This window comes from Pezoporus occidentalis, unplaced genomic scaffold (genome assembly GCF_034315485.1).
Source record: "Pezoporus occidentalis ecotype Australia unplaced genomic scaffold, CSIRO_AGI_Poc_V1 ctg45, whole genome shotgun sequence".
NCBI lineage: Eukaryota > Metazoa > Chordata > Aves > Psittaciformes > Psittacidae > Pezoporus > Pezoporus occidentalis.
The window spans coordinates 8,986,819-9,012,035 of record NW_026915780.1 but is presented as its reverse complement, the minus strand read 5'-3'; the positions used below and the strand labels follow the sequence as shown (position 1 = coordinate 9,012,035).

Genomic DNA, 25,217 nt, shown 5'->3' with positions numbered 1-25,217 from the left:
GCCACTAACACTTCATTCTTTATTTCATCCAAGTAGTCACTGAAAACATACATGTCCACCTGGTTATTATAAACACAATAAATTCCTGCACAGAATATAAACAGATATCAGCTCCACTAGCATGTTTTCACTCTGGGGTACAGAAATGTACATTCCAAATCCTCAGCCTTTCTGAAGCAAAAGTCCAGACTTCAGGAAGCTCTTCTGTAATGTAGACAAATACATCCATTAGAGACTGGCCTGGTGCCATCATTCTAAATAGCAGAGATTTTAAGATAGAAAGGCTAGCACATTATCTCACTGTCTCGCTCCATTTAAGTTGATTTAATCTAGCAATTTCATTAATTTGTAAGAGGGAGAAAAGTTCCCAAAAGCTCTATCAATTAAAACAGCCTTGCTTTCAAGCTGTCTCTTAACTCACATTCAAGCAAAACACTAAGTCATTGCATATGCCACCCCCAAAAAAGCACTACCTTGGCAGAATCACCACAACCCCAAACCAGCACAACTCTGCTCTCAAGAGTATTAAAATCAGAAGTAATACTTGTGAATACCACTGAAATAAATCAGTGGAATAAACATCAAGCATGAACAGGTGAAGACATACTGCTGCATATGACATGACATTGGCTGCTTGTTCATAACTGAGTCATCTCCAATTAAATCATCTCCAATGAGGACAAGAAGTATCCAAAAGCAGTGTAACCTTGCACTGCCACTGGTGAAATATTTTTTTCCATTAGTTTCCAATGATTTACCTTACTACTGGTCTGCCAGTATTTATCTAATATTCCAGCAGTGAGAAGTACTTCCATATACTTGAGAAATTTGAGACTACTTTAATAGAGCATTAAAAAAAAATATATTTACAACACTCATAAGCACCACAAACTGGATTATTCAGTATGGTTCTGACTTCAAGCTCAATATATTGGTAAGAATAAGCAGGTCTAATTTGCAGAAACCTCATTTGTTTAATAAACTTAGGGATAATCATATTTGTAATATTTTATTTGTGATATTTTCTTTTTTTTCCTTTACTGCAAGGCCAAACCCCAATAAGAAGTCACTTTTACAATCAAAACCTGAATTCCAACTGCAATGAAATATTCTGTTTTAAAAAATGGTTTTCTATACATCATAGAATCACAGAATCATAGAATCGTTAGGGTTGGAAAGGCCCTTAAGATCATCTAGTTCCACTCTTAGAATAATAAGAGGCCCTCAAGTATTAGAAAAGCTTTACCTCACCATCTGTGAAGAGATGACTTATGATTTCATAAAATGTGAATTATGCTTAGGAATACTCTCATTGCTATAAAACTGTCTCCTTTTATGTATTCATGAAGTCTTACTGTTTCTTTACACATTCGACTGCTCAGAAGTAGGAAGGCGATGGCATACCCAAAAGACATTTTTGCAAAAACAAATAGATTGCAAAGAGCATTTAAAATTACCATTTTAAATTAGACAGCTTAACCAAGCACGTGTGCTTTAAATCCACACTTTCTTCAGAAACAGTGCAAGCTCCCAAATAGTATCTATGGTGAGAGAATGGGAAGGTCCCCATTAGCATGGTAAACACCCCCACAATGATGGAAGAAAAGCTGTGTCACTCCTCAGCCCACTTGTTGACAACACGCTTGCCTTCAAACCTACAACTCCTCATCTGTTTTTCTCTAAGAAAGCAACACAAACCTTCAGTACAAACTATATAAGCAGGTGAAATGTTGCCCCTGAATGGTACTTAAAGTATTACAATCATAATATAAATAAATCTAAGTATTTACATATAAAAATATACATAAACACTAATAATAACCTGAATGCATTGCAAAACCGCTTAAATTCACCTGAAGAAGGGTTTGCCTCCTAGAGCACACTTAAAAAGTCTAACGGAGCTTACTCAGCTGCATGTAATATATATATTATACATATTTATATATCATATATAAATATATATATTATATATATCTGTTTCACGGACACCCCCTTGTTGTGGGGAAAGAGCTTGCGTGCCCTTGTGAGGCTGGAGCTATGCTGGGGGTGGCTTATGCCTCCGGTAGGGTCTCCCATGCCAGACAGGTCTCAACTGAAGGGTCAGACAAAGTGTGTCCATGGGCAGGATGGGCTCACTACCCTTTGAGCAACCATCCTAGGAGAAGGACAGCTCTAACTTCAAACCCAGGCAGATGGAGCTCACATAGCCCTGTAAGGCCATCCATCAAAGAGAAGGACACTTTAATCAAACCTACGACCTGAGGACTTTGCTGTCACCATCCAAGCTCGCTAGACCCTGGCAGATAGACCTCAAGCGTAAAGGGAGGGGCCAGTTCTGTGCACACTGTGCCTCACCTAAAAAAATCCACTGTACAGGCCCGAGGGGTTTACCCACACACACAAAGCCCTGTAGCGACAGGCGAGGGATGAAAAGGCAGGTGATAAGGTGCACTGGAAGTGGCAGACCCAACCCTGAGTGCAGGCGGTTCAGGACATCGGTTGCCCGAAACTGACCCAGGAGATGACAGTCTTGTTTGGCAACATCCTGAGTGACCAAGCAGGCTTCTTTCAAGGAGAGCACTGCTTGCTCCATATGGAGAGAGGCCTAGAAAAGGTGGCCTAACCAAAGCTCATCTCCCCCTCCACTTGGTTGGCTAGCTGCAGCCAACGGGCATCTTCTGTTGCGGTTGATTAAAGACAAAGAGACAAAGGCATACACCTGTCTCCAAAGGTGTGTCCAGATTGACACTCACATGTTGGAACATCAGAACCATGCTTGATACAGCAAACAGCGGGCATCCTGAGCGCCATTCTGCACTAATTGTCCACGAGTTGTCACAACTTAACATCGATATTATTGCTCTCAGTGAAGTTAGCCTTCATGAGGAAGGTAGCCTTAAGGAACATGGTGCCGGCTATACACTCTACTGGTCAGGCAAATCCAAAACTGAAAGTCATCTTTCTGGAGTTGGCTTCATGATTAAAAACTCCATCATCTCCAAACTTGAAAATTTGCCTATAGGTCATTCTGATCGTATTATGTCTTCCACTACACAATAAGCAACATGTTGTTCTTTTCAGTCTATATGCTCCAACTCTGCAAGCTGACCCTGGAGAGAAAGAAAAATTCTACTCCGACCTGTGTCACCTCACTCAAAAGGTTCCTATAGAAGATAAGATCATAATCCTTGGTGACTTCAGCACCCGAGTAGGTAAGAACTTTGAAGCCTAGAAAGGAGTACTAGGCAAGCACGGTGTTGGCAGCTGCAATGATAACGGTCACCTCTTACTAGAGTTTTGCGCAGAGCAGCAGCTTACCATCACCAACACCATTTTCCAGCAGAAAGACAGCTGGAAGACAACCTGGATGCATCCTCCATCTAAACATTGGCACCTTATTGAGTATGTCTTAGTGCGCCAGAGAAATATTCTTGATGTCTGTCACACCTGAGTGATGCCTAGTGCAGAATGTCAAACAGACCACCGCCTGTGCGTTGCAAACTTCCACTTCAAGCCCAAACCTAAGAGGGGCAGCATTTGGAGGAGGAGGCTCAATGTTAATAATCTCCAAATAGCTGCAGTGAGGGCTGCTACAGCTACAGCTTTCAGGCTAACCTTCAAACTAGGCTTGAAGATCAGCTTATAGGTTCTTCTCCTGAAGCGCTTTGGCAGCATATTAAAAATAGCATCCTGCAGTCCTCCGTAGAATCCATTGGGTTCTCCTTAAAGAAAAACAAAGACTGGTTTGACGATAGCAACCAGGAGGTCCAGGAATTGCTGACAAAGAAGACAGCTGCTCATCAAGCACACCTCGCTCAGCCACCTTGCCATGTAAGAAAAGCAGCCTTTCTTCTTGCATGTAGCAAACTCCAACAGAAACTTCGAGACATCCAGAATGAGTGGTGGCTCAACCTAGCAGAAAAGACTCAATTATGTGCAAATTTGGGTGACCACAGAGGATTCTGTGAGGCTCTGAAAGCAGTGTGTGGACCCACATTTCAGGTTCAAAGCCCCTTACTGCAGATGGCCAAATGGTTCTTACAGATAAAATCTCCATCCTGAATCATTGGTCTGAACATTTTCAAACACTCTTTAGTGCTAACTCGCACCAACTTTATTCACAATCTTCTTCAGCATGATGCTCCAAAGTGCTACGGTAGACCTCGACAATCAAAATGGCATTTATATTCGATATTGTACTGATGGTAGCCTACTCAATCTAAGGCAACTGAAGGCCCACACTAAGACCCTAAATCATCTTGTCCGTGAAATGCTTTTTGCTGACGATACCGCCCTTGTTGCCCACACAGAAGCAGATCTGCAGTATTTAACATCTTGCTTTGTGGAGGTGGCTGAGCTTTTTGGGCTGGAAGTCAGCTTGAAGAAGACAGTAGTTCTCTACCAACCTGCACCACAAGATTATCATCATCGCCACATTACCATTGGCAAGTCAGAGTTTAAGTCAGTTCAGCAGTTCAGCTATCTGGGAAGCATTATTTCCTCGGATGCCATGATCAACAAAGAGATAGACAACAGAATAGCAAAGGCACATAGAGCCTTCGGAAAACTCCATAAAAAGAGTCTGGTGCAATAAACACCTGAAGAAAAGTACAAAGATTAGTGTCTATAGAGCCATTGTACTGTCTACTCTATTATATGGTTCTGAAACATGGGTCATCTACTGTCATCACCTGCGACTTCTCGAACGCTTTCATCAGCGCTGCCTCCATAAGATTCTAAACATCCATTAGACTGACTATGTGCCATATGTTACTGTCCTCAAACAGGCAGGGGTCACCAGTATCGAGACCATATTGCTGAAATTGCAGCTGCGCTGGGCAGGGCACGTCTCTAGGATGAAGGATTACTGCCTCCCTAAGATCGTGTTTTATGGTGAACTTGCCACCGGTAGCCACAAGAGAAGTGCCCCAGAGAAGAGATATAAGGACTCCCTGAAAAAATACCTTAGCCTTGCCCATATTGACTACCATCAGTGGTCCACCTTGGCCTCCAATCGGGAGACTTGGAGACACACCATACATAATGCCGCTGACTCCTTTGAGAACTCATGCAGAACTAGTCTCAAAGAGTAAAGACAACGTAGAAAGAATTGTGCCCCGCTTATACCACCCAAGGAGACCTTTCACTGTGCTTTTTGCAGCCGGATTTGCCTACCTCACATTGGCCTTTTTAGTCATCAGCACGCTTGTAGTAAGCATGGGTAAAGCCCTTCCCAAATCTTCGTTCCAGAAGACAAACCGTGATGATGATGATATATTTATATAATATTTATATATTATATAACTTATATAAATTAAACATATCTTGGTTTTTTTATTTATTTATTTTTAATTGGGAAACCTGAATTCTACCTTCTACCTCTTATCTATAGATAAAGCTTTTAATGTAGCATCATTCAGTGATCTAGTCTTACTGGTTACTTCATGCTTCAATCCTATTACAGAGCTAACAAAGAAGACAACAGACTAAACTTTGGAAAGTGTAGCATGGTCTGGAAACTCACTGTATTATCCAAGTGTGATGGGCAGACATGCACCAGCTAAGGAATATGCAGGATTGTAAACATTCTTTTTCTCAACTGAGCAGCTGTTCATTTGACTGCTTTGGGGGTGGTTTGTGTGTGTGTGTTTAATATTGTATCATTAAGGACCCTAAGTCTTATTTGGTTGATGCCAACACTTTTAAAGTAAGCTTGTGATTTCCTAGTGCCTTGATCAAATTATGTGGTTTCATGTGTTTCTGTTCGCTACACGGCAGTAACCATAACACGCTCTGTGCAAAAAAAAGAACCACAAGAAATTTTTGACTGTCTAACCTGAAAGCTGTAGGGTTTCACCATTGCAGTTTCCTGTAGGAATGGCAAAAAAACACACACTTCAAATTCAGAAGTTAAATTCCTTCCAAAGTGCATTTAGGTCCAAGCAGAAATTCAGTGACGTACACACAGAATCACCAGTTCAGAAAACTGTTCCTTCTGCAGGCCACATAGAGCCACTGTGCACAGGATGGGCTCTGACAAAAGCTGATTTCCATCAGCCCATGAACTCACACTCTTCACATAACCAGTTTTCTTGCAGAACATCCTGCAGCCAGTGTGACACAGACTCAGTAGCTACTACTTACATCTGACGGACTTGTCAGGGTGGCAGAATGCCTGCCTTGAGCAGGAGCCATCTCACGCAGCCCTTAATGGCAAGTTCCTTGTTTTGCACTGGTGTTCCCTCTTTCAGGCATGAGTGTCTGCTTTACATCCACAGAATGGAACTCTCTCCTGGAATGCACGGGCTTACAATCAGGTTAATCCTTGCACCCCCTCATTGCCCTCACAAGGAGTGGACGGCTACATGCCTCACTCACTCACTCACTTAGGGTTTCAAGCATGCCTTTGGGATGCAGGAACTCAGATTCATCTCTCTTCCTCAGCTTTGAGCAGGAGCTCCAGGTTTGCAAGGCAGCCCGAAGGCTCAGAAACCTGCCCAGTTAGAGCCAGAGCACGAGCATGTTCACCAAGTGACATCTGCTATGCCCCTCCAGGCCTTCACACCGCTCCTCTGTCTCCCAAGCCAGCAGACCTGCTAGAAGAGCTTTTGCTCGTGGGTTCTGCTGGGCTTTAGGTTTGGTTGCTGCAATCCCTGCCTAGCTCATAACCAAGCTAAGGGTAACCTTACCTCATTTGCACAGTCTGGCCTAAGGAATCCCATTGTCACAGGATGCCCTCACTGTCTATAGGGGCTCTTCTCACTGCTATTCCACCCCTCCATTCAAGATGCCACTATTTAATACAGACTGCCTGCCGTGTCCTATTGGAAGTGTACTTGGAGATATTTACTCCTAAACTGAGTAAATGTACACAAAGCTTGACAGAGGATGCATCCAGTTAGAGGCTGAGGCGGCCAGCTTTGTAGACTCAAATTCACATTTGTGATGGGCAAAGTAAATAGGTACTTAAATACCTTATTTTCTACGGGATATGCATCTATCAAGAGGTAGGAGGAAAGTCTTACCGTGTCTTTTCCTATTTCAGGTCTCAGAACATCACACAACTTCTGCACAACAGGACAATGAATGTGTCCAGCAACTGCAGTATCAGAAGTCCAGAACTTTATCACCGTGTCTGTCTCTTTGAACTTGCTCTGTATAAGGTCATTTTCTTTATTGGAGCTCTATTTAATGCCCTTGCCCTCTGGGTGTTATTTTGCAAGATAAAGGAGTGGACAGAAACGAGGGTGTATGTAATCAACTTAGTCTTTGCAGACTGCTTTGTCATCTGCACCTTGCCTTTCAGGGCTTATTTGCTCTGGAATAAGTCAGCCCGGGATGTACTCTGCCAGTTTACAGAGACAATGTATTTCATCAACATGTCAGTGAGTACCTACGCAATTACATTTATCTCCGCTGACCGATACATTGCCATAAAACACCCCTTGAAAGCCAGGGCCTTCAGGTCTCCATCAAAGGCAGCCCTTCTCTGTGGGCTTCTGTGGGTTTCTGGGATAATCGGTGCCACTGCACAGATTCGGCAGAGCCAGTCCACCCTGTGCTTCCAGAAGGATACCACCGTGCCTGCTGCTCTGAGCCTGCTTTCCATGTTCTTCATTTTTATTCTTCCATTAGCAACCTTGACTTTTTGCTCCACAGAAGCGATCAGGAGCCTTAAGAGATGCCTGAACACCAATTCACCAGAGGAGAAACCAATCCAGAAAGCTGTTCACATTATTTATGCAAACCTGATTGTATTTCTAGTCTGTTTTCTGCCAGTCTTCTTTGGGTTACTTGCCAGGTTCGTAACGGATAGCATTGGAGCTACCCGTTTCATGCTCCATGTTATGAAGAACATCTCCCCCATGACAAGGTGTGTTGCCACGTCTAACTGCTGCCTGGATAGTGTCTGCCACTACTTTGTGACCAAGGAGTTCCATGAAGCCCTTCTACCCTCCAAAACCAGCAGTGAAAAAACAGATCAACTCCATCCCTTGCAGACACACACTTGCTAAAGGAAAGAGCGGGGTGGAAGGAGGGAGGCAAGAGGGATGAAAAACAGCAACCCCCGCAAAAAAAACATCTCTGCAACATCAGGATAAGACATCTTCAGTGTTAGTGGGCTAACTGTCGCTCTTTCTCTCTGGACTAAAGGTCCTGACAGCGTGCTCACTGCCTCACCAGCATCTCTGACCAGTGACTGTCATTTCCAGCTTGGGCTTTGCAGCGGTGCTGATGAGCAGTGTTAGACACTTGATCGCTTTGCAGAGGATAAGCCAGCCCATAACGTCTGCCACCCTTCTTGTAAAGACACTGAAGAGAAGCACGCTGGGACCTCTCACCCTGGGCTCACTATCACGGGGTGCACAAGCACTGATGTGTCCCGAGTCCCCTCAGAAAGGCTGTCGGCCCCCCCACCGCACACACTTTGCAACCACACTGGAGGCTGCCCAGCCCTGCTGTGCTCCCTGCGGGACCTTTTGCTGCCAGAAGGACAATTTGCAACCATTATGGGTTGTATTTCAGAAATTATTTGTTTTCCCAAGACTGAAAACATTAAATTTTAATTGCTGGGGTTTGTGTAAGGCGAGGGGGGGGAGCACAGTCTGGGTGAGTAAGGATGATGGTGAAGCATCCAGCTGATGCGAGCAGAACAACAGAGGGCACCAGAGACTCGACTGTCCCAAAAGCTAAGTGATAAATGAAGCACTTTGGGGGAACAAGAGCTCATTGCTGTGTTTCAGCTGCCGGCAGCAGGCTCTGGGGCAGCTGTGCCCTGCATGGAGTAGCATACTGCTCTGGTACCCGCGGACCTGACACGTCCTCTCCCCTGTCACACCGCCTGCGTCTACACTGCAACCTTAAGGAGGATCAAACCACCCTGACGGCCCCACAGGCAGCAGGTAACGGCTTTTCATTCTTCCCACACCAAAGCGTGCTCTGCTCAGAACAGAATATGCTTTCTCACCTCTTAACTAAAGCGCTAGCCTGCTTGTTAACATACATGCATGAGACCCAAGATCATTGTAACAAACCTCTCCTATGAAGAGAGGCTGAGAGACTCAGCCTGGAGAAGAAAAGACTGCAGGAAGACCTTAGAGCAGCTTTCCCATACCTACAAGAAGTCTGGAAAGGGACTTATGACAAGGGCCTGTAGGGACAGGACAAGGGGAATGGCTTTAAACTGACAGAGGGGAGATTAAGATTAGATGTAAGGAAGAAGCTCTTCCCTGTTATGAGGTTGCTGAGGCGCTGGCACAGGGTGCCCAGAGAAGCTGTGGCTGCCCCATCCCCAGCAGTGCTCAAGGCCAGGCTGGACACAGGGGCTTGGAGCAACCTGCTCTAGTGGAAGGTGTCCCTGCCCATGGGAGGGAGTTGGAACTGGATGAGCTTTAAGGTCCCTTCCAACCCAAAACATTGTCAATCCTCACCCACACAGAGATGCTTTGGTATCCTCCTGTTTTCCAGCCATCTGTGTCTTCAGGGGGCGTCTTCATCCTCACTTTAGTTTCACACCAGTTCCTCTTCTGTGCGCAAGGAGATACCCAGCTCCAGGCACACTGTAGCACACAACACTGGGAACCACTGCCAGCTCTGTGCTTACATAGGGGGTTTGATGGGGCTGGGATGCCCATCCCCAGCCGCCTCAGCTGCTCCCTCAGGACAGTACTATGCATGCAGAGAGTGGCTTTTTCACTGTGGGGTGACCATAGTAAGCTAGCAGGGAACGGCTGCAAGGTAGGTGGTACAATGCAACCCAGGATGTGTGAGGCTGAAAGCTCAAGAGATCCAGGATGCCGGCTCTATATTAGTTCCTCTGTAAATTCCACCCTACAAATGACTGCATCCCTGTGGTTCAGTAGTGACATACCAGTTCTGGTGCTAGGGCAGATGCTGTGCTTTCCTCTGTGGTTGCCAGCTCCATCTCTAAGTCTCTGACACTAAAACCAGTTCAGTCAGTTCATGCAACTGGGCATTTTCACTACAGTTTAAATGTGGATGCTTACAAGATGCTGACTTATAAGGCAATGTATTTGTAAGAGATTGTAGGAATCTGGGTGTTTTCTTTTCCTGCCTTGATGTAAACACTTCCTTTATGAACTGCAAATTAAGTCCGATTCATCCTTCACAGCCTCCTTGCTGGTAGAAGACACCTTGAATATTTAAAGGAATACCAGGAGATAGCCTAAGTTCTTGGTTCTGTGTTTTCTGCTTTAGCAACAGTTTGGCTTCCTGTCTTTAAAGGTTGAGATCAGACTTGTGCTCACATTCCCTTCTCTCTTTGGACATCTGTTATCTGCTGGGGCTGGTAGTACTTTTGTTGAGCAATTCTGCAGAGAGAGGAGCGGGTTTGTGACAGCATTGTGAGCGAGCTTGTGCCCAGGCAGCCAAGAAGGGCAACAGCATCCTGACCTGTATCGGCAATAGTATGTCCAGCAGAACCAGGGCAGTGATCAACCCCTGCACTGCTGAGGCTGCACCTCGGGAACCTTATTGCTCCCTACAACTGCCTGACAGGAGGATGGAGCTAGGAGGGGGCTGGGCTCTGCTCCCAAGGAACAAGTGATAGGTCAAGAGGAAACGGTCTCAAGCTGCACCAGGGGAGGTTTAGACTGGAGATCAGGAACAATTCCTTCCCTAAAGGGTGCCCAGGCATTGGAACAGGCTGCCCAGGGCAGGGCTGGAGTCACTGTCCCTGCAAGCGTTCACACACTGTGCAGAAGAGGTGTAAGCAGCGAGGAGAAGCAGACAGGCCAACCCAATATGGGTGATAAGCAAACTTCTACTTTATTTGTGACGCAGTTCACACATATATAGGAGTGGTATTCAGCCACATACCACAGTGCACATACCACAGTGGTATTCAGAGTCATTCTGCAACAATTCCCCCCTTTTTCTTTGTGCAAGCAAGGCATTGTGGGTTATTCTGTTCACCTGTTTTATCACACAACTATAAACAAGTCTAATAGCTACGATGATTAACCTAATCAATGATATGTAAGTGCAATACTTTAAACAACAGTGTTTGACTCAACCTGTAATGCCCCGTGAAGACAACCATCTAGTTATTCTTAGGATATTGCTCATTTACTATTGCTGGGTAAGCTGAGCCAGGGTTCTCAGCTGTACGTACAGTACATCGAATTAGCATAATCAGAGACTCATACAACACATTCCAACAAACTCCTCAGATCCATGTCCCTGTTCCAACAACAAAAGGTTCTGCAGTGTTGCATGTCTTACAGAGTCAACATTAAAACAAATCAGAAATTGCCTTCGATGTAGAATTGTCTGCTTAGCAACTCAGCAACCCAGCCTGCTTAGTTGAGGCAAGGCCCCGGCTGACGCCGTGTCTGGCAGGAGGAAAGAAACTGATATATAGTGTCAAGTGAGCAAAACTTAACATAAGATCTACAGTTTAACAGTGAGGCTAAATATAAGGCACTTTAAGCACCTTGAGCGGTGCTATCACTGAAGTGTTAAGGGTCGGCGAGGTCAGTCTTCCAGTAACAAGGTCCCCTTTTCCTTATTGAAGGATTGCTAGGCCAGGCTGGATCGCTGCAGATCCGAACATTCCGCTGAGCAGCCTCAAGGGATGATCGGTAGAGTGGGAAGTATTGAGGGAAGCTTACCTGAACCACACGCTGACGTTCCTGTAATCTAAAGAATTAGAACTTACACCTTTTATAGCACTATTCACCTTGGCTTAGGCACTTGTTCAGCTAAGTATTACGCATGTACCCATTCGCACGGCCCCTAATAATTCTACTCCCAAGGTCCATTTGGGGCAATAGGCAAATATGGTACCCCAGTGTCCCAATTGTCTGTTGAGTTGTTGAGGTTGGTAGTGCTACAAACGACATGGCAGACTGGCAAGGGTCAATTGCTTATTAAAATACCAACCAAACATATTGGAAATGGTTTACCAGGGGAAGGTAAGGCGAGGCAAATGGCGTTCTACCCTGCAACTTAACCATCATCCCCCACCCGTTGTTCCTGGTCTGCGGAGGTAGACGGTTGATCGTTTCCGGAGTCTTTATTACTGTCAGGAAGAGCAGGAGAAGATAAGGATACTGTTTTGGTCCACTTCGCAGGAACCCATTGTGTACCTGTGGATGTAAGCACACACATATAACCTTGCCCCATGTATTTCACTTCTGCCGGGCCCTGCCATAAGCCCGTGCTGGGATCACGGTACATGACCACCATGGGGGTCTCCGATTCGGACGCCGCGGCTCGGCCGTGCACTTGAGCAGGGGGAGAGTCCTGATCTGCAAAAATGCACAAGTAGTTCAGAACAAACAGCACCTTAGACAGTCTTTCTTGCACATCGCGAACATCACTGAACTTTTCAAGGTACCGTTTCAGGGTTTGATGCACCCGCTCAACTATGGCCTGTCCCGTTGGCGAATGGGGAATGCCAGTCACATGTTTGACTCCCCATTTTTGACAAAATTGGCGCATTCTCTCACCTACATAGGCGGGCCCATTGTCCGTTTTTATTTGCTGAGGGACTCCCATAACGGCAAAGCAGCTAGTTAGATGCCGCACTACATGGGAACCCCTTTGTCCTGTCTGGGCTGTGGCCCACAGGAATCTGCTATGTGTGTCAATTGTGACGTGCACATACTTAAGGCGTCCAAACTGCGGCACGTGTGTGACATCCATCTGCCATACTTCACAAGGGCCCAAACCCCGAGGGTTCAACCCAATTCCCAGCCCTGGTCCATGATGGCTGCAGCTGCGGCAGGCCCTGACAATGCCTCTCGCTTCCTCCATCATAATCTTAAGTTGACGGAATAGTCCCTTAGCATTCTGGTGAAAGGTGTTGTGGGCCTCCCTGGCCTTTATGAAGTCACTCAGGAGTGCAACAATGGAAACTAATTGATCTGCTCTGTCATTGCCTTCCCCCAACCCCTGTAACCATTTATGACTCCGTATGTGGATGATGGCGTAAGCACACTCCCGCTGATGAATGGCTGCCTGCAGCTGACGCAGCAGGTCAAACAACCGCCGGTTTCGACACTCTCTGAGCCGAGCATCCTCAATACGCTGAACCACACATGTGACGTATATAGAATCAGAGATTACATTTATCTCTGTGTGATGCCAGTTCAAAAAGGTCCAGACCACCGCCGCTAGCTCTAAAGTCTGCAGTGAGTCCTCTGCTTCCGTGGCCAGTATCTGCTGGTGCCATGTCTCACCCTGGATCCAGGTCGCGGTGGCGCGCCAAGACTTCTTTCCAGTGTCTGTAAAAACCGTTACTGCATTGGCCAGCGAGCGCTCACTCCTTTTTGGGATCTTGATCCATTCTTGCTGGCTGATCCAGCGCAAGGTAGTGGATTGCAGTTGCTCTACCTTAAGGTCCGCAGCCTGAGACAGCAGGCTGACTTGTAACGCCTGTGAGTGCTGGAGATACCACTCAAGATCCTGCCGTTTTATTGGCAGGTAAATAGTTCCAGGTTCCTGGGCCGTTAATTGCAACACCCTCATTCGGCCCTTTTGAACCAATTCTGCTAAATTTTCTATTTTCTGTTGAATAGTAGTTTTGGGCCGGACAGCAGTAAAAAGCCACTCCAATATCTTCACCTCCTCCCCCCTTTTCTTTTTGCACTGTGTCAGTGCACCCAAGAGTTGCTTAGGGCCTTGTAGTATTGTAAGGTCTACAGGAAGGTCTGGGTCTCTACGGTCAACCCATCTCTGTACGATTTGTGTGCTGATGCGCTGGACGGTTAGCCGCTGTTCCGACGTGGGTCGCACTGGTTGTGCTGGGTCAGTGCCCTGCAACAGGGGTCTCAAAGTGTCAATATCATCGTTTGAAATGCCCACACGAGGACGCAGCCATTGTATATCTCCAAGTAAATGCTGTGCGTCACGTAGGGTCGAAATTTGAATGTGAAGTTGCAGTTTCTGTGGTCGCACTTGGCCTTCTGTAATATGCCAACCTAAATATTTCCAAGAAGGGCTGCGCTGAATTTTTTCAGCCGCGATAACGAGTCCTTGTTTGCTCAGTTGCTGCTCCAGTAGAGTCTCTTGGTCCGTAGTGAAGGGATGATTTTGGGCGAATAGAATATCGTCCATATAATGATAAATTAATGTTCCCGGCCATATCCGGCAAAAGGGGCTGGAGCGCATTGGCCACAAACAGCTGACACAGGGCAGGGCTATTTTTCATTCCCTGTGGCAGTACTGTCCATTCAAAACGGTGAAAAGGTGCTGCTTTATTTGGCATTGGCAAGGTAAAAGCAAATCGTGCAGTATCTAGTGGATGCAGCTTAATTGTGAAAAAACAGTCTTTAAGATCAATAACCAGCAGGTGCCACCCTCTGGGAGTATAGGAGGGTTGGGCAAACCTGGCTGCAAGGCACCCATTGCTTGTATCTGTGCATTCACAGCTCTCAAGTTCTGTAGCAGTCTATATTTCCCTGATTTCTTTTTTATAACAAAAATTGGCGTATTCCAGGGGCTCATGGAAGGTCGTAGGTGTCCCTGTTGTAATTGTTCCTGTACTAAAAGCTGCACTTGCTCTAGACTTTCCTTTTTCAGCGGCCACTGCTCGACCCACACCAGAGTGTTAATAGTCCATGTGAGCTGGATCGGGAAAGTCCATTGTGCAGCGACCGCTCCTAAAAATGCTGGTTAGTCAGCACCAGTCCCAGCTGGTTCAACACTTTTCCATGCAGCCCTGAAGCAGAGCAGAGCTTGGGCCTTGAAGTTCCAGAGCAATCTCAACAGCAGGGGAAACACTTGGTCCTCTGTTTCAAGCCAGACTCAAGACAGGCAGCAGCAGGTATCCTGCAGCGAGGAGTTCTGTGAGCTCTTACAACCAGCGGATAATGGAAAAGGGATTCCTAAAGCCAGCTCTTATCCCTTCCCTTTCTAGTGGTGCTCAGGAGGAGCCAGCCAGCATCCTCGCAGCTCAAAATGCTTTCAAAGATGTGCATCAAAAGGACAGCTGTCCTCTTCTTCATTCCTGAGCTGTCTCTGCATCATTTCTCATTAGTGATCAGAGCAATTATTAGTACATCTCTTATTAGTTTTAGCTGCCGTCGAATGCTGTACTTGGTGGTAGCATTTAGTTTTCTGCAGCAAGAGTCAGGGTCAGGGGTCTGCATGTGGCCTCTCAAGGATAGTGAAAGCTGGTTTGCATCTCAGAAGTGTTACAGCTTCTGCCACAGTTCCAAGGCAAAAAGGCTTGCCAATGCCATGGCAAGAAATGTGATCAGCAGCCATGTGAAATAAAGGGACAAGCTGTATCTGGTCTAGTGGGTGATTCTATCACGTGGATCTAAGGTCAGTACTGCTGTTTGCCCTCCTGTTTCAAAGGAGTTAATGCAGGAGTATACTCCAGGTGCAATTGTTCATGGACAGAAAAGACCTGGTAGGTCTGAGATGCCTCTGGATTTTCCTTGCAAGGTGAGCATGGCTCCACGGGTACAGGTTCCTGGGGCTCGAAAGCATCCTGAGCAAGCAAACCATAGGACAGTGCTGCAGAATCTGTGTCCATCTGCAGCTCTTGGTTAGCTTTGAAAATGATGCTGCTGCAGGAATCATGCCAGGAGACCTCTTTGGAGGTGAGGGAATGTGCTGCAGCCAATACCTGCAGCAGCTCTATGCTTTGGACACAAGGAGAAAGTTAAGAACCCACAAGATACAAGAATCAACCATAACAGACATCAGGAAGACCTAGCAAAGGCTGAGACAAGCCTTAAGCATACAAACCATGTCTAATGTGGCCAGTATCAAAATGAGCCTTTGAAAATACACCAGCTCCAGCCTTCTCTCAGTTTCTCCACCACCATTTTGTGTCCCACCGTGGATGGGGAAAGGCAGTGCCTTGCAGAGCTCAAATAGTCAGCAAATAGCCAGGAGGAGTTATCTCCTATCGGTGCTCCTGGCACATGACTGGTAAGGTGTCCTGCAGTGTCCATTCGCTGGTGGCTGTGAGAGCAGCGATGCTGGTAGAGGAAGCACCCCTGCCCCGGGATCCAGCTAGGAAAGCTTAAGGTTCTCTGTATAATCATAGAATGGTTTGGGTTGGAAGGGATCTTAAAGATCATCTATTTCCAACCTTCCTGCCATGAGCAGGGACACCTTCAGGGTTAAATGTCTCAAAATGAAGTGCAGGAAAGCTGTTGAACCCCCACTGTGCATTGTCAAGCACCTGGAAGAGAAAAAGTGCCAAATGCAAAGCAATGCTTCATCACACAGAGCAATGCCGAGAAGCCCTTAGCTGTGGGTCTGCCCTATCTGTGCAGAAAGCCTCGCGCACCTCACTCTCATCAAACCTCCCCTGGAAACTGCTCATGGATTGTCAGAGTGGGATTAGGGCTGTGACTGCTTCAGGTTGCTCACTGCTGTTTTCTGGGCATCGATGCTCGCTCAGCATGAGGCTGTGACCACTTGAGCAGATGCAGTCACTTCTCACCGGACAGGACACCCACTGAAGAGTTGATCCCATTGAAGTACAGCAAACCTGTCACCAGGGCTTACAGCAGTTGCTTGGGTGAGATCAGATCTTCACAGATTTGTACCTGACAGACACAATGCTAAAGCTCTGTTCTGAGGCCCACAATGATTTCTGTGGCTCAGTTTTTCCATGCAGTAATGGCTTTAATTATACCCACAATGATTTTAGTCTCACAAATGCCAGGGTGTTGCCACAGGCTCAAACAAGTGTTAAAGGGCAGGAATGGGGCAATAGTCTCAGGCCACTGCCTTTACTCCATGCACAGCAACAGCTGTGTCTTGGTGATATCTGCAAGCTTTGAAATAATATATGTTAGCAGGACACTACCAGTGTATGGTTTGATGTGAGCAGCACAGATGTATTAGGTTCAGCATTGTAGTACATGGTTTTTTTTTTTTCTTGGTTTTAAGTGACCATCTGTATAACAGTACCAGAAGTGGATTTGTGTATTGCTGTAAGGGTCCTGTTTCCTATGTTTAATTGCATGTTATGTACAAATAAGTGCATGGTGGAAACAGTGGCCTTATCATCTATTCTCCATCCCACATGGCTCTCCCTCTTGAAGCTGCGATACAATGATCTAAGACCATAGTCAAAGCTGGAGTCAAGTCACTGAGGACAGAAGGACAAAATTCAAGTTAATATCAGACCCTTTGGAGAGGGTTGCCCCTTTTTAGCAGGTACGCCTGCACCTACGATCATTGCAAGTACTGTAGAAGGTTCCATTTCCTCTGCCTCAAAACTTCAGCAGTGCTGGTGGCTCTTAACACCTACAGTGTGCAACACCTTGTTTATGTTGTGACTTGATCTGGTGGCTGGGATTCTTGGCTTTGGTTCACCTTGCACCTCATCGATAGGCAAGTGGGGAACAGAGAAGGAAATTCTTGAAATTCCTTAGCTGCAAAGTAATAGCAAAATGCATCCAAACAGCAGTTAGAGTTTGCTAAGCATGCACAGATGTGAACACAGGCACTAACTTCCGAGAGCAGAGAACAAGCCCCAGCGACATCCACTGCAAACCGCGAGAGCAGGGCAATGTAGAAGGGTGCAAAACATACAGTGAACACGCACAGATTCACAGAAATAATGCGGATTGCTTTCTGGATTAATTTTGTCTCATGAGGACTCGTGACCATCTTCTTCTTGAGACATCTGATGACTTGTACTGAACAAAAAGTCACAATCACTAAGGGAATAAAATAGCCAAAGATGAGTGAACACTAACAATAGATAACTAGGTTGAGTAGATTGTTTCCGAAAGCAGAATTTTTCCTTTTTGTCATGAAATTGTGGATGAAAGTAGGAATAAATCATTAGTATTATCCAAAGAGCCCCACAGGTGGATGCTGATTTCAGTGGGGATCGAAGAATCTTTGCTTTTAGAGGGAACTTGATTGCAATGTATCGATCGATCGCTATCAGGGTGATGATCAGGATGCTCATAGGCATGTTTGTAAAGTAGATCGTTTGTATGGTGAAACACAGGTTGTCTATGGGATGCTCATATGTGGTAAAATATATCAAGAAAGGCAGGGCAAACAGCAGGAAACTGTCTGCGACTATGAGGTTGATCATGTACACCCTGGTCTCGGTCCACCTCTTGAGTTTGCAGCAGAAGACCCAGAAGGCAATCACGTTCAGTGGGATCCCCAAAGAGAGCACTGGGATGTAGACTGTAAATTGAAACAGTGTAATGCCATTCCGCATGTCGTAGTCTTTGGTGCAGTTCTCCATGTTGGGTTGTCTCTGCAAGACAAGGGGGCAGGCATGAGACCAAGCTTGGGGACAGGTTGTCTGTGCTGGGGCCTGCTGCAGTGCCCCACTCTCATGGCTCTGTGGCTGCTCATGCCTCTGCACTGCAGAATGTAGGCTCATCAGCACGTTCTACCCCTCAGCTATCAAAGCAACTCGGCAGCAGCTAACACAAAACCACAAAGGCAATAGTCTTGCAGCTATTACAGGGTTAGCCCTGCCTTGTCCTCCATCTGGTCCTAGTTTACACAGCTTGACTAATGGCAAAGGGTCTGCAAAGCAGAATGATCATTTCTGTGGTCCCTTATCTTTGCTGCTGCTGTAGTTATCTGAGAGCCACTGGCTTTAAGGCAGCCCGAAGCAGAGCTGGGCAGCATTCCCTCTTTGTCCCCAAGGCCCTTGCTTAGTTGCTGAAGCCGCCCTTTGCTCTGGGTGTTGCCAGGCTTGTGAAACTCTGAAGACTTGAGTCCTTTCAGATGTGGGGGTAGCTCAGGTGGCTTTCTATGCTTCCAGGGGTGGTGGGAATGCTGCTGCAGGCTGCTGGGTGCAGACAAGTGACTGCTGTGGGCAGGCTGTGTCCAACCATGGAAGCAGAGAATCAGCCAGGTTGGAAAAGACCTTTAAGCTCATCCAGTCGAACCGCTCCCCAGCACTACCAAGGCCACCACTAAACCATGGCACTGAATACCTCTTCTACACAGTGTGTGAACACTTGCAGGGACAGTGACTCCAGCCCTGCCCTGGGCAGCCTGTTCCAATGCCTGGGCACCCTTTAGGGAAGGAATTGTTCCTGATCTCCAGTCTAAACCTCCCCTGGTGCAGCTTGAGACCGTTTCCTCTTGACCTATCACTTGTTCCTTGGGAGCAGAGCCCAGTCCCCTCCTAGCTCCATCCTCCTGTCAGGCAGTTGTAGGGAGCAATAAGGTTCCCCCTGAGCCTTCTCCAGACTGAATCCCCCCAGGTCCCTCAGCTGTTCCCCATCACACTTGTACTCCAGACCCTCCACCAGCTCCATTGCCCTTCTCTGGCCCCGCTCCAGCACCTGAATGTCTCACTTGTTGTGAGGGGCCCAGAACTGAACACAGGATTTGAGGTGCAGCCTCAGCAGTGCGGGGTTGATCACTGCCCTGGCTCTGCTGATAACACTATTGCTGATAACGGCCAGGATGCTGTTGCCTTTCTTGGCTGCCTGGGCACAAGCTGGCTCACATCATGCTGTCACGAACCCACTCCTCTCTCTGCAGGATGCTGGGGAGGAATTGCTCAACAAAGTACCACCAGCGTTTAATATGCAAACATTTTTGTGCTCTTTTCCTCTTACAATAATAAACACGAATAGTAACAGTAGTGTCTGTAACAGACAGTTTAATCACAGCAACGTGCTCAGGATCCAGGAAGAGAAGGTGTTAGGCAGCAGAAGTCCTTGGGTACTTTTATTACTGGAAACAAGATCCTTGCCAAAATCTGCAAAGTATCTGTAGAGAAATGACAAGATAAATTGACTCTTAGGATAGGGTTGTGCCAGACTTATAATTTTCAAGAATCTTTTTTTCTTTCAACCTAGCAGAGGATCAACTTAATTTGTGAATCTATTGAAAAATGAAGAAAGGAGGTGGGTGGGTAAAATAGGTGAGCTATAGGAACCTGTGCAGAAAACAAATTTCTCTTGTCAATCAAGATAACAAGCATAAACAGGTTGTTGGAGGGGAAAATTACTTTTTGCTGTAACACAGATCATATATAGGTGACTGATTTCTCTTTCAAGTTCAAGCCCAAAAGGGTTGTTTATATGTATATTCAGCATCTGACCTAGCTCTTGAAGAGATGAAGAATGGTGGCTGAAGGGCTCTCAAAATGTTTCTTGGCAAGGAGTACGGGGTAACAATCAGTGTAAGTATAAATAGTTCAGAATGTTGCTAACAAAAGTGAAGTTGTTCCTTCAGATAATTTGTAATGCTTGCCCTCTTAGATGCAATCAGAAAGTTTTTGTTACAGTGCATTATATGTCAGCTGTGAAGCCGCTTTGGATACCCACTACTTTCCTTTACTTGGGATGTGCTAGAAGTACCTGCATCTATAGAAATCTAGAGACTGCATGTTTGCATGAATAAGGAATGTCCTGCAATGTGGGCTCAGTTTCTTTAATGCATCAGATCCTTATGCAGATAACTGTCCTCTGTAAATGGTCTGGAAATCATGCTGATGTAACAAAAGCTTCAGAATGTGATGTGTTAGTTTACATAGCTTCTTCTGAATCTAGAGACCGTAAGAAGAAAGTATCTCCACTTATTGTCCTATAAATTAGTATAGATATGACCAAAGGGACTCTTTCAACATACTTTCAGCATACTCAGTGCCAGTGATTTAGTGGTCAACTGTGGCAACTAGGTTTGTACTTCCATTACCTACCATTCCCAGGTGGTTTGTATCCTGTACTGCATTTGCCTTGAGTTGTTTACCTTTCCAGATCATGCAAAATCTTGATGTGTTTAACATAGTACAATTTATACTAAGAGGAAAGTAATTGTGTGAAACGTATAAGGAGATCCTCCTACCGTTATTTTCCCTGAGGACTTGTACTTTCAGTGGTGCTACACTGACAACATTTCCCTAGCTTTGACTTTCCTTTTGAGTCTTCTTTTAGTTGTAGTATTTGCTAAACTAATGTAACGTCCTGCCTTAAATGGACTTTCCCATTTAATTTTAATGAGTGGAAAAGAGACAGTTGTCCTTGATCTGTTCTGCTACTGCTCATCAGGCTTGCTTTGTGGGATCGTGGGTTTCTTGGAGAGTCCCATATAGACAAACCCCATAATAAAAAGTGAAGGAAATGGTAGTTGTGTGAATTTGACCTATATCCTGCAGAAGGGTCTTACTGATGGGTTCTTTTACTCTAAAATCAGTATTGGAATATTGCTCTAACATTGTTATAATGCCATGATTTGATACAAGCGTTATGGACCTTATGGATGTGTCACTGCTGATATTACTCAGCTGCATGTAATATATATATATATTTATGTTATATATAAATATATATATTTATCTAATATATATTAGATAACTATATAAGTAGAAATTAAACATACCTTGGTTTTTTATTTATTTATTTTTAATTGGGAAACCTGAATTCTACCTTCTACCTTTTATCTATAGATAAAGCTCTTAAAGTAGCATCATTCAGTGAACTCCTCATTTGCTTTTCTCTAAGAAAGCAATACATACCTTCAGTACAAACTATATAAGCAGGTGAAATGTTGCCCCTGAACTGTACTTAAAGTATTACAATCCTAATATAAATAAATCTAAGTATTTATATATAAAAATATACATAAACACTAATAATAACCTGGATGTATTGCAAAACTGTAATAAATACCACTTAAATTCACCTGAAGAAGGGTTTGCCTCCTAGAGCATACTTTAAAAGTCTGACAGAGCTTTTCATATTAAACCAAACAAGTCAGGCACCTTCCAAATGCAGCATCTGCCCAGCTAATAATTACCTAAAGGCAAAGATGGTACATATGTTTCATCATATGACTGCCCTCTTAGCAAACTAGCATTTCCTAAGAACATCTATAGAATATAACGTGATGAAACCACACTAAGCAGATTTTTTTTAATTTAGGAAAGGAAAGCGTAATTACCTTTAAAATGTATGTTATTTGATATGTCTGCATTTTCAGATGGAAATAGCTAGCTCTGCTCCTTAGCAACTCCCGTAAAGGTGTCCATGTACAGTGTTTATTTCCATACAGTACTTGGACTGTAGCTTTCCACGTCTGCAAAGCACGGGGGTAGCAATAACAGTCAGTACAGCAGAACCATTAGTAAGATTTCATCACAAAATCAACAGTCAGACTCCCCAGATGACACTACTTAAAACACAGCATTTAAACAGTAGTTTCATCCTGTCTTTTTGATCAGTCTCTCTCTGCTTGCTCATAGCACATGAGGAAGTTGGTGTTCATTCATCTCTAAAAATCAGTGAGAAAGTTTCTCTCCATTTGGCACTACAGGTTGCCTTCCCTTTCCCATACTGGCTTGTCACCTTCCCAACATTTCACTCTGATCCTCCAGTGCCAAATCAGTCCTGTTCTCCTGTTTGCCCATTATCCAAATAATATGTCATTAATTGCAGCTGTTGCCAAAACATCACACCAGCCACGAGCTACACAGAATCATAGAATCACTTGGGCTGGAAAAGACCTTTAAGATTGTGAAGTTCAACCATTACCCCAGTACTGCCAGATCCACCACTAAACCATGTCACTGGGGGCCTCATCTACATGGTTTTTGAACACTTCCAGCAACAGTGATTCCACCACTTCCCTGGGAAACCGATTCCAACACCTGACTACATATATAGCCTCTGCTCATCCCATCTTACCTCTGTTTTTCCTGTTGCACAAGAAAATGGCAGGGATTGTATTTTCTTCGAAGTATTTGGCTTGGAGATGAAATAAAGCCCTCCCTGCCTCCGTCAAAGCTCGGGGGGAGGGGGGGAAGGAAACAGCAGGGAAACATGTAGCAATGCACACTGCCACAAGCCCTCTCATGCTGTGGGACACTGCAAAACCCAGAAGGACTGCAGTCAGTCAGTCCATGCCACCAGCTCCACCGGCCTCTCATAGAATCATAGAATGGTGCATGTTGGGACGGACCTTAATGCTCATACAGCTCCAAACCCTGCCACAAGGCAGGGACACCTTCCACTAGGCCAGGTTGCTCTAAGCCCCGTCCGGCCTGGCCTTGAACACTGCCAGGGATGGGGCAGTCACAGCTTCTCTGGGCACCCTGTGCCAGCGCCTCAGCACCCTCACAGGGAAGAACTTCTGCCTAAGAGCTCATCTCAGTCTCCCCTCTGGCAGGTTAAAGCCATTCCCCTTGTCCTGTCCCTACAGGCCCTTGACCAAAGCCCCTCTCCAGGTTTCCTGCAGCCCCTTTAGGCACCGGAGCTGCTCTAAGGTTTCCCCTTAAGGAGACTTCTGTTCTCCCGGCACTCAGCCAGCAAGATGTCACTGACTCCCTCAGCCCACCTCTGTGGGGAGCTGGACATTGCTTCCCTGAGCACCTGACAGTCCCTGTGGCCAGCGACAGACCCCACCTGTTCCAGCAGACAGCGACCCGGGCCTTTGCCCACCCGTCCCAGGGCTGCTCCTTGCTGTGCCATGCTAGCAGGCACGGGTGCAGGCGCCCCTCAAGGAACAGAGGGCAGTGCAGACACCGAGACCTCTGTAGGAACCTGATGGCAGGCCTCTGGGCACGGAGACACCGGTTATAGGCGCCGCTTCCCTTCACCTCCCTGTCGGGAGCTGCCCCCAGAGGCGGGGACCTGGCTCGGTGAACCCAGAGCTCGCTGCCTACTCCCACCCCGGCACATTCGGCCCGGTTCGAGCGCCGAGGCCAGGCCCGGGCAGAGCTCGGTGCTCTCGGCTGCTCAGGCCCGCGGGCCACGGGCCAGGGCAGCCCAGCCGGAGCGGAGAAGAACGGGGCGGGCTTGGTTAGTCCAAGCCGGACCGCCCGGCCGGGCCCCTCTGCGGCGCGGCTGTCAGCGTGAGAGGGGTGGCGGCCCCTGCAGGCCGCGCTGGGGCGGACACCCGGAGCATCGGCAGCCGGCGCCGCAGCCCGGCGGTGTCAGTGCCACGGTGTCCGCCGGGAAGCGAGAGGCAAGAGCCGGCGGCAGCACGCCCTCCCGATCCCCGCGGCCAGGCCCCCGTATGCAGCCCTCACCCTGGAGCGGCGCCGGCGGCGGATCGAGGAGCTCTCGCGGTCGTCCCGGCAGCGGCTGCTGCAGTCGCGGGACAGGATGTTCTCCAAGTTCACCTCCATCCTGCAGCACGCCGTGGAGGCGGTAAGGCCGCCGGCGGGCCGAGCCACGCCGCGCCGGGGATGCAAGCGAGGCCTAGCCGACGAGCGGGCGGAGCTGGGGGGCTCTGCCCGCTCCCTCAGCGCGGCGCCCCTTCCCTGCCACCTCCCCCGAGGCCTGCTGCCGGCGAGGAGTCCCACCGAGCCCACATATCCGCCGGCAGCCGCGGCACCGCCGAGCCCGGCTCGCCCGTGCCGCGGGGCTGGGAGGCGGACGCCGAGCTAGGCGGGCGGGCCCCGGCCGGCGGCGGGCCCTGGGAGGGGAGCGGAGCGGAGCTGCCCCAGCGCCGGCTACAGCCGGCCCGGGCTGCCGAGGGCCGGAGATGGAGGGAGCGGAGGCTCCAGGCGCTGACCGGAGAACTGCGAGCCCGGCACAGCCCCCTCGGGCATCGTGAGCCCCCGGGCTGTCAGCGCCGGTAACGTGCCTTGCCCGTAGGCCCCGGTGCCGTCGCCCTGGCTGCTTTCAGCGAAACGAGAGTGAAGTTGCATTCAGGAAACTTCTCCGGATTCTCTTGTTGTTGTTCTGGCGGCCAGCAAACAATAGTCGCCGTGTCCGGTGCTTTTGTGTGATGTTGTCACTTCCAAACCGACGTTTTCAGCCTTGGTTTCTGGTTTTAAAAACGGCTGAAAACGGAGGGAAAGGAGGGCGAGGGGATTTGCGGTTGCGTACGGTCGGTTCGATTTCACCGTGTAAACACACACATAGGTGCCCATCGCGGCGCTGGGGAGAGGGGAGCAGTGGGGCCTGTCTCCGAAGCTGCCATTCCCGTAGGCCCCGTTCAGCTGCTTGCTTCTCAGGACTCGTTTTGTGTCTGCACGGGTTGATTTTGTTTGCTTTTCCGTTAGGTGAGGTCCTGGTAGTAATATCTGTGGCTTCCAGCACCTTTCTCTTTAAGCTAACACATCCAGGAGGCTGAGGTTGAAGAGGTGCATCTTTGGGTGCTACAAACTGGCAGTGAAATACTGCTGGCAGTGAAGGTGGAAAGTATTGATGGAAAATGGTTGAGAAAGGGACACCGTTTGTGCATTAATGTAGCCCTTGATGCTGCATATACTTGGGCGTATGCATTATGTGTGTGCCTGTAGTTCTGGGGCCTTTAGCAGGACTACTCAGGTTTAAAAG

The 25,217-nt window shown here is 47.2% G+C and overlaps 3 protein-coding genes and 1 long non-coding RNA gene across 5 annotated transcripts in view; 2 read left to right on the top strand and 2 right to left on the bottom strand.

Moving 5' to 3' along the window:
• On the bottom strand, nt 1–24,080 carry LOC134172316 (uncharacterized). Its single transcript, XR_009967899.1, has 4 exons — nt 23,960–24,080; nt 21,874–22,008; nt 1,458–1,541; nt 1–204 (listed from the first exon to the last, which is right to left on the bottom strand). It is a non-coding gene; the product is annotated as an uncharacterized LOC134172316 (long non-coding RNA).
• LOC134172314 (G-protein coupled receptor 35-like) lies at nt 6,912–8,117 on the top strand. Its single transcript, XM_062635371.1, has one exon. The coding sequence runs from the start codon at nt 7,083–7,085 to the stop codon at nt 8,013–8,015; it is 933 nt and encodes a 310-aa protein (XP_062491355.1). The 5' UTR covers nt 6,912–7,082; the 3' UTR covers nt 8,016–8,117.
• On the bottom strand, nt 15,989–18,429 carry LOC134172313 (G-protein coupled receptor 35-like). The gene is given in 2 exon segments (XM_062635369.1): nt 15,989–17,688; nt 17,690–18,429. Coding segments are annotated over 2 exon segments (1,083 nt in total). The 5' UTR covers nt 18,347–18,429; the 3' UTR covers nt 15,989–17,262.
• The window catches only part of FHIP2A (FHF complex subunit HOOK interacting protein 2A), a 31,745-nt gene continuing 30,472 nt past the window's right edge, over nt 23,945–25,217 (top strand). For both annotated transcript variants that reach the window (XM_062635373.1, XM_062635372.1), the window contains exon 1: nt 23,945–24,080. In XM_062635373.1, the coding sequence (XP_062491357.1) occupies nt 24,036–24,080 (45 nt within the window). In that variant the 5' untranslated portion in view covers nt 23,945–24,035. The remainder of the gene's footprint in view (nt 24,081–25,217) is intronic.